Source organism: Mizuhopecten yessoensis, unplaced genomic scaffold (genome assembly GCF_002113885.1).
Source record: "Mizuhopecten yessoensis strain PY_sf001 unplaced genomic scaffold, ASM211388v2 scaffold5141, whole genome shotgun sequence".
In the NCBI taxonomy this organism is placed as follows: domain Eukaryota; kingdom Metazoa; phylum Mollusca; class Bivalvia; order Pectinida; family Pectinidae; genus Mizuhopecten; species Mizuhopecten yessoensis.
In genome coordinates, this window is record NW_018405900.1 from 1,928,325 (window position 1) to 1,938,059 (window position 9,735).

Consider the following 9,735-nt stretch of genomic DNA (forward strand, 5'->3'; position numbering starts at 1 on the left):
AATAAAAAAATCGTTTCTTAACAAATGAAGAAATTTTGACCACAAGTAGGTTCACAAACATGTACTTCAATTCATTTGTAAAATCGTTACACTTTTCTACTGCAAACACATTTGGAATAGTAATTTTCCTGTTGAATTAATGTTATTTCGATTATGTTCAGTCACAACCAATTGTAGCTTTTTATTGAGTTAAATCATTTAAAAAATGCTCCTCTCAATCCTTTTATGACTGGCAGCGACGTGGCTTAGGTCCCTGCCTTATAGTCAGGGGTTTAGGAGATCGGACACCATACAAAAGCTTTCTCTTGTGGCAAAAGGGGCGTTGTAATAATACAACAGAGATACAACACAGAACTCTAGGACTCTCTACCTTAAATGGATGTTTAATAACACTTATAAAGGTATTTAACCAGCCTTCATCTATACCAAATATTATTTTCCCTGACATATGGTAAATGCGCAATATCAAATTTCATAGTCCTTTAATATATTAAAATAAACGAAATAATTCGCTTATGAATGCAAAATTTCGTCACCGAATAGAAACAGAACATTTCCCCATTTCTTCAAGCAGCATGTTTTTTTTCACAATTTAACATGCGTTTAACTACATCGTTTTATATCATTGTAAATGGAATAAGTTCATAAAGCTTTTCTATTGTTCAAAACAAGGAAGATGTTATGGCGAGATTGGGTGAGTCACCATGCACGTACCCGGCACTTTCTTATTCGCGTGTCAATATTAGATAATAGATAAATATAGATGTTGTTTCTTAAAAGATGAGATACTAACTATCTATCAGACTACAATGCTTAAGCTTTCAGTTTTGTAGATATGCCTCATCAATATTCACTGACAGATCATACCCGTCAATTAGCGAGGTTTGAGAGCGTAAACTTAATTACGCTTTTATTACGTATTGAGAAATATGGCGAATGAAATGTTCTCGAGTCATGCGCAATGGAAATAACAGCAGCTCTTAATACATTGGCCTACGGACAATCTGTATGAGTGTATATAAGTCCTTCTCTTGTGTCCGATACGACATACGTAGTGAAGATGGCTCTCCACCTTCAAGTATTGTTTCTTCTTGGGACCGCTTCCCTCCTTCATGCCGCTTGTCCACTTGTTCCAGTCAGGGCCGATTTCGACCCTAGTAAGGTAAGTAGTTTTTTTTAAGTCCCATTCTCATCGCCTTCAACAGAGTCAGGATGAGTTATGTTTGTCCGTCCTGAATTATACAATGTTCTGTCCTTTATTTCCTAAACGATTGGGCATTGTTTGGATTCATTTCCTTGCAAGAAACACACATTTAGCTTGTGGACTACACTAGTACTATTTGAGTTCATCCATCTAAGAAATGCAGAGTGTATTTTAATTGTCGCTTAAAAGGTTGATAACCCTTCTCTGTTTTGCACTATTCACGACATCATTCCTTAATTCAAAATTTAGAAGTTCCGAGGCACCGCCGGATACAGTTCTCAAAATTAGGTGATATTCGTCGTCTCAACGTGTCACCGGCATACGTCTGTTGTAGTTATGATATAACATCTTTTTTGAACTGATGAAGGATACGACATAAATGTCTCGGTGTTATTTGATACACAACAAAATTTCTTCCCCATGGTTTGCATGCCTCAAGGAGGCTACTCAACTTGGTTCATTTGTGCGACTAAATGTTAATCGACTTAAGGTGAAGGTGTCATAAAACTTACGAAAGCAATCATTCGTTTATCGTCGATGCATCCCATAGAAAACCTGAAGGCGCGCTGCTAGCTAATATGATTGACATCAGGTAAAAAAAATAATTACAGAGGAGCGACACCAGATTTCAAAGGCAGACAGTTTACCGTTATGCTACGTCGATATACTTTTGATTTCGAATCATCAAACTACTATTCTTGTCTAATTCATACGGAGGCGCACACTGAGCTTTAGATACTGTCATGACATATTCAAGGAGTGCAGAGAGCGTAAGTGAGCGTACACTGGAGTGTCAAGAATGTCATACTTTTAGCATATAGCTATATAATAACTGGCATATACATGGTAAACTGATTATTAATATTTTAGATTTTTCGTTTGAGTTTGCATTCACTGGTGATATTTATTGAAGGACTTCTCGTTTGAAAGCGATCAAACCACTTTTCGAATATTAAAATATTGAAGAAAATCGTCGGGAACTAATATTCAGCACATTTTTCAAAAGGCAAGTATTGGTTTATCCTGAAGCAGGTGAGTATGTCATAGTTTCGCTTCCTGGATGTTGCCTTCTCCATTTCTCACTCCCTTGTCATGTTGCTTACGTTACAGTGCCGCGGTGGCCAAGTGGTAAAAGCGTCTGACACTCTGCTACCACTAGCCCTCCACTACTGGGTCGCGGGTTAGAGACCTACGTGGGGCAGTCGCCAGGTACTGGTCGTAAGTCAGTATTTTTTCCCCGGGAACTCCGGATTTCCTCCATCACCAAAACCTGGCTAGTTATTAAATGACCATAGCTGTTTATAGGACGTAAAACACAAACAAACCAAACCAAACGTTGCAGTGCCGTCGCATAATTGCTCTTGCTTCGCAGTATTTGTCCCGATTCGCTTCATCGCGGCCATGTTCTCCCTGTCATGTCTCGTCGTCGTATTCTTGACCCTAATGTCCTATTCTCGCTTAATAGGCATCATGTTCTCGTTCCATTACCAATATCCCCTCTATCTCACCCTGTTTCTGTCGTGTTCTAGCCCCTGTTCCCTTTAATGAAACCAGTCCTGGCCGCGGTAGTAACTGTAAACGGTAATTCTAGAACATTTCTGATTTCTTTTGGGTCCTGCGACATGTACAGCAATATGTTGTATTTATAATCTTTCCTGCATTGTTTTCTTCGAAACTCTCTGTTCATTATATTCCCAAGCCAATCATATTTGATCATTGTGTCGACATTTCGCGCTCGAATTTCTCTTATTCAAAGACTCTCCAAATACACAAGAGCCACAAAACCTGAGTTCTGAGTGACTGAAGCAGACGACAACAATGATACGTCAACCTGACCTGTTGTATTTCGGTTTAATACAAAATATTGCCCTTGTGGTAGAGAAACATGATGCTTTGTTTGCCTTGGATTACAAGGGCAATGCATTTATAAAGTTCCTCGGGCTCGATGATATAATCAACGGTTAGTGTTTTGTTGTTTCTTAACATTTTCTTCAGGCTGGCAAGTATTGAATGTGAAAAGAATCATGTAGTTCAACCACTTAGTGTTTATTGTGACGTTTCGATGACTTGTACGGTATGTATTCCTTCAACACCTTCATCCGACAAATGACCAGTGAAGGGTATGTACACAAAGGTGTAAAATATGTACGAGTTTCCACGCAAATCGATGTCGATTCGGCTACTGTAAGCGTATGTACAATAAGTTGTTATATATGTACCGTAATGACTCGATTCTGCTACGAAAAACAGTAAGTAAAGGTTGTCTTCTCCACAGTTTGCAGGGAAATGGTATCAAGTGGAGAGGTTGGAAACGGGATGGGGCTCGACGATATACGACCAAACTACACGATGTTTTGAAATCAAGTTTACTGAAGTTGGAAACGGGTCTTTCTCAGCTGTCTCAGCTTGGAAATTTCAGTACGTATAAGCACGTGGTCAACATTGGGTCACAGAGTTTTTAAACCAGTTTCTTGTAACTCACTTAAGTTATGCGACACGATCAAAACGTAATATGTAAACATTGAAAATAATAATCGCCTTTTATCGTTCAAAATACTTCCAAATAGACAATTTTCTGTTAATTGATTTCGTCCTAGCTATGGCTTTAGCACAGAATCTGAATTTGAGCGTTAGAACAATTTTATAAAAACAGGCCAAGACTTTCATATCAAAGGCATGATTGCCATTTTTCAATCTGCAACTGCAGTCAGACATTGGCGACGAAGGGAAGGAAGCTGTGTATGTACGCTTGATGTCTTGGTGTTCTTTGTTGCATTGAATTGTCGAGATAGGCAAGCTATAACGGAAAATTGGAGAACTATATATATATATTAAATTTTGGCTATTCCCCCGATGGAAAACTTTCACAGGTTATATCGTATAACCTTAAAACAAAGAACTAAAAAGTGATGACGTGGTTAACCATATTGTTTGGCGCGGTATTTGTAAATCTAACTTCTGATTGGTTGTTAAGCGATGAAATTACTACGCAATGTTATTTTTTATGCAAAATATTTTTTGTTTGTATAAGAAGTTAATTGATATTCACTATCTATGAATTAAAGGAGATGTTGACTAGCTGTTTAAATTAAATCATAAGGGATAATCAGGATTAGTGTTGGGGATAAAAGATAAATATAGAAAAAAACTGTTTCCTCTTTTTGTTTTTTTTGCTTTAACAGCTTCGCAGATTTATGCATATCGCATAGTTTTTTGGCACCTCCAAAATAATCCTGGTTATTCCTTAAGCATATTTCAACACATTTTATCAGAGTGCTGACTGTTTTTTATTTCCTTTTTTTCTGGATTCACCTTGTCATTATGAATGCTTGTAAAACATTTTCAGGTTAGGACGATATTTCCTTCCCACTTCCATGGACAGCAATTTTAACCGCATAAGTACGGATTTCCCAAACTACTTTCGAACCGGCATGATCCCATGTAAGTAACCTTTGTTTTTTGTTTGTTTAGAATGCATTAAATACCATCGTATGGCATTGCCATTTTATAATTCTACTAATGCCATGACCGGATTTGTTACGTCATCAATAATGTAACGATTGATACCACTGATTCTACATGAACATATGGCTGTTGAACATAACACGATGCATACACTAATTGGAACTCAAAGCTTTATTTTGATAGATTATTGCAAAAATGGTAATTTTAAGTATTGAAGTGCTTTCAGATGGCATTCATAGGCAATATGAAAGCCAATTGAAAGTAATTTTAAGTTTTAATATAAACGGAGGCATCCTTGATAAAGAAATGATATAAACATATCACCTTAAGGCCTGTTACATTCTGTTGAATACTTCTTGTAATGAGTTGTTTTTTCTTGCCTCGACGGATGTCGCCAAGGCAGAACAAAGCGGTCATGTTCCAGGTGGAAACGGCGCGAAGGTGGTGGCTTCAACTTTGTTAAGATTGTGCTTTTAGCACTGTTTCAACAAAAGCACAAGTGCAAGACCAGCCAAATTTCGACAATGGCTGCATCTTAGCTCCTTCGTTGCAATCCATGCATCAGATACTGCATAGGACCTTCATTTCTGGCCTAGTGGTCCGGTGACGAATGTTCATCTATGTATTATATGTTGCATATAAAACAACTATTAAGTCCTCAAATACATACATTTTGGTTAGTACATTGTATTCCAAAAGTCCGATGCTGTGTTGATGCTAGTTTGAATGGTCAAGTGACAATGTTGGTTTTCTCTTAATGTTAAATAATTTTAAATCTCTTCAGTACCTCAGATGCTGAATTTGTCATTGATATCAAGGTCCAGTTACTTTTCAGCATCTTTATTTGTAATAATAGGTTATCATAATGTGTTTTCAGGGTTTGTCGTTAGAATAAGTTTCTCATCCCGAGCCCATGGACGAAATCGAGTAGCCACCGCAGGTGGACTAGAGTTTTTATCCACGTGAGAAAATTGTTCAAACGACAAACCCTGAATAACTGTTTATAATCAATGTACTACTACCTTATACATTTCTCCATTCATGAAATGTCAAGTAAACACCACATTTTTCAAATGACATCTAGACTCAATGGTCATCGGTCGCGAATCCTCGGTCTATGATAACGTAGACAAGTAGACGATTTGCGCGAAGGAATACTACGAACTTTTAAACTATGTAGACAAATATTTTTAAAACAATGATATTGTCATTAGCTTCTCCATATGTACAATCACGCTCAAATGGTGTTGCCCCCCTCACAGCATTGTTGATGACGACCTATTGTCTCACACGGATCACCTGTGTGGGGATACTTTTCCGATTCATGACGTCATCTGGCGCGAGCAGACGTTCGTTTGAGAAAACACGTTATCAAATTGGAAAATGCATTCTCAAGTTCCTCTCAGGTCGTTCTCAACTTATTCTTGAGTATTCTCAAAATGGCAAAACATGATAATGGAATTATTTGGCTACCGGTGGGTGGTATGAAGTAGTATATAGATGATAATAAGTTGTTCTTTAGCGAGGTATTTTCTCAAAAGGTACAAGTAAAATAATGAAACAATTCTTTGATCAAAGATGCTTTATTAGTAGAGCATCTCATTACAAGATTAATTTTTTCAATATCGAAATTGAGAAAAAGGACTTTTTGTTATTTATTTGAATAAAAAGCTGTCAATTATTTATTATTTTTTACTTCAAATTTAAACGTTTATTTTATATATATTCTCAATACATTGGTGTTGGTCAAAGCGAGGACTAGCGTGACATGTAATTTCACAGAAGTCTTGTTTAAATGATATTAGAAACCCTGTAAAATAGTATGTAGTCTAAAAAATGTTAAATAGCATAAAACACGAGAAACTAAGTGAAAAAGAGCAGAATTATAATGATAACATATTTTTCTGTCACAAAATTAATATGTTATAATAGATTATCACACAGTGTTTTCAGGGTTTGTCGTGAGAACAATTTTCTCATCGCGAGCACATGGATACAATCGAGAAGCCACCTTAGGTGGACTCGAGAGTTTATCCATGTGCGAGCGATCATTTAGCGGTAATTTATCATGCTACCGGTAGGTGGTAGGAATCTCTCTAGAAGATAATATGTAATGATTTTATTTTACTTTTGAACAGGGTTACCTTTGCCGTCGACAACTTTCTACGTGTTAAAGACCGACTACGTTAGATACGCAATCGTCTACTCGTGTACTGACTTAGGAATTGGATTGTATCCAGTTGGTACGTACCGATAGCCTGTAATTATAATCAAGGTCCATTTAAGCCAACTTTAAACAGCCATTTAAGGATCTAAGACCAATTGCACTGAGTTTTTTTTATCGTATGTACAGTTATCTCCCCTTAACTTCGTCTTGGATATAACTGTAGTAAAGTTGACCTAGGACACGTCCGTTGACTAGGTGGCCTCAGACCACAGTAAATACTTACGGTTCGACCCCAGGCCACAGTTAATGCTACCGGTTCGACCTCAGACCACAGTTAATGCTTCCGGTTCGACCTCAGGCCACAGTTAATGCTTCCGGTTCGACCTCAGACCACAGTTAATGCTTCCGGTTCGACCTCAGACCACAGTTAATGCTTCCGGTTCGTTGTTCACGAATGTAGTGCATTTCTCAATTTTAGTCTAGTTTTTATTTCTTTCGTGTGAATGAAATTAAACAATAATTCATACCAAAATAAAGCATGATATCCATTGGTTGATTGTTTCCATTGTTTTGTGTGCTTTTCTAATATCATTTCTATTATAAGTCCCCCGAGGAATGGTTTTTGCAGAAAGGATTTATCAAAGCTATTGTCATGCAGGGAAATCGGTATCCAGTGCATACAGTTACTGAACACCTCTGCTTTTTTCATATTTTGCCTTAATTTTATCGACTTTGTGTTCGAATTAGGGTTTTGTATTCTCTCGCCTTTTTACCTGTTTCTGAAAAATGAAAGACTGATTTGAATATAAATGCTTTTTTTTTTAAACTTTGACCCAAAAACGACGCTTAAGACGTATGAATGATGAAACGCATTTTACAATCATCAACTAAAAATTAAGCTATTACTTTTACTAACTTGAATGGGCATTTAAAATTGCATCAAAAATTTTAAAAACATATTACGAAATGAATTAGTGTAGCAATTCACATAGATGATACTGCACAGACATTTTCTTTAGAACCACATAGATTTACACAGAAACCCTACATATTTAGCTCACCCGGCATGAAGGGCCGAGTGAGCTTATGCCGTGGTGCGGCGTCCGTCGTCCGTCCGTCCGTCCGTCGTCCGTCTGTCGTCCGTCCGTCGACCGGCGTCAATATTTTACTTTAAACAAATTCTTCTTAATAACCAAAAGACCTACGGTGACGATATTTGGCCAGAAGCAAACTGGAATGAAGGGCACCCAAGTTTGTTCAAATAAATGACCTTCACCTATTTTCAAGGTCACATGGGTCAAATATGTTTAAAACCTTTGAATGACTTCTTTTTAATAAGCAATAGGCCAAGGTCGATGATATTTGGCCATTAACATGCTGGTATAAAGGGCTACCAAGTTTGTTCAAATGAGTGACCTTCGCCCATACTCAAGGTTACAGTTGTCAATATCTGTTTAAATCCCTAAATGATTTGTTCTGTATAACCAAAAGCTCCAGGGTAATGATATTTTGCAAGAAGCATGCTGGGTTTGAAGACTATAAACTCTGTTCAACCTAATGTCCTTGTTCGACATTCAAGGTCACAGGCGTCATATGTTTAAATCTTTTAATAAGTTTTTATGAATCAAACACTGATATTCTGCCTGTAGTTGTATTTTAGTCCACTTTTATGATTACAAGTGTGAGATTAAAACCAGGTGAGCGATTCAGGCCTATTGGGTCTCTTGTTATTAAAAGTATTAAGTTATACTGGATACAAAATCACAAATTGCTTTTGTTGATGCCTATGCACAATGTAAATATATTACCTGTAATGTTCATCTAAACGAAAACAATAGGAAACTGGTATGACGTAATCATAACGTGTTTCCTATTACAGGAAGGAAACCCGTATGACGTTTTCATTACGTGTTTCCTATTGCAGAAAGAAAACCCCTATGACGTAATCATAACGTGTTTTCTAACCCTTTGTTGTTTTATAACGTAATTTGTTTCAGAAAGGAAAACCTATGACGTAATCGTCACGGGATTTGTTTCAGAAAGGAATCTTCTTTAACATTTTAGAAAGGAAACCGTATGACGTAATCATAACGTGTTTTCTGTTTCAGAAATGTCATGGATAATTCATCGAAAGAAAGCAGGTTTCACCGTTCGCAGAAGGAAAACCATTTTGGAAGGTTTACCCGATAACGGAATAACGTTCATTGATGCAACCAAGTACAAAAGAATTGACTTCGACAGATGTAGCGACGACAACGGCCAATCGGGAAACTTAACCACGATGGCAACATAGTTGTTATGTATTAATCGTGAAATACACGAAATTGCAAAGTCAGTCTTATGTCATTTTTTTTCTTCTTCTTGATAACGACAAGTCTTCAAAATTGAAGTTTTAATGTCATACGCTGGTTAAAAGTGGTGTCACAGAACTTTTATTATCATTGTTTAAAATATCATTGGTTAAAAATATGTATACAAATAAAAGAGGTTAAAGCAAGGTTTGGAGAGTACCTACTTCGTTGGATGATCGACATTCATTCACAGTATAGGCGGAGACAACTGCGCATTAGAAAAATGAGTATTTATAAGAGTCTTCAGCTGCCTGTAACTGTCTGTAAGAGAACGGATTTTGAATAGAGTGGGTGACTGAGGAGGTGTGAACGCGGATATCAGATGGGACAGTAACTAGTTGATGAATAATTGTATAGAAAAGAACTTATCTGAAATATGTCCTACGAATCTGAAGAGTTTGCCAATGTAAGCATTGCATCATGTCTACTTCAGAGCTGGTGTTGTGGTATCGACTTCACACAAATCTAACTGCTCTTCTCTGGACCTTTTCAAGTTGTTGCATATGGTAACTTTGATATGGATCCCACACAGTGCAGCTGTATTAGGA

General features: G+C 37.1%; 1 protein-coding gene across 1 annotated transcript; it reads left to right on the forward strand.

Moving 5' to 3' along the window:
• Nucleotides 1-1,028: 1,028 nt before the first annotated feature.
• LOC110450290 (apolipoprotein D-like) lies at nt 1,029-9,171 on the forward strand. Its single transcript, XM_021497747.1, has 5 exons — nt 1,029-1,162; nt 3,480-3,622; nt 4,551-4,645; nt 6,808-6,912; nt 8,945-9,171. The coding sequence occupies exons 1-5, from the start codon at nt 1,061-1,063 to the stop codon at nt 9,127-9,129; spliced, it is 630 nt and encodes a 209-aa protein (XP_021353422.1). The 5' UTR covers nt 1,029-1,060; the 3' UTR covers nt 9,130-9,171.
• The last annotated feature ends 564 nt before the right edge of the window (nt 9,172-9,735 follow it).

Bases quoted from the DNA above. Each gene is read 5' to 3' on its own strand.
- LOC110450290 (XM_021497747.1), top strand. From the start codon at position 1,061: ATGGCTCTCCACCTTCAAGTATTGTTTCTTCTTGGGACCGCTTCCCTC. The intron at 4,646-6,807 runs GTAAGTAACCTT...ACTTTTGAACAG, and splicing joins TCGAACCGGCATGATCCCAT to GGTTACCTTTGCCGTCGACA. The intron at 6,913-8,944 runs GTACGTACCGAT...TTTCTGTTTCAG, and splicing joins AATTGGATTGTATCCAGTTG to AAATGTCATGGATAATTCAT.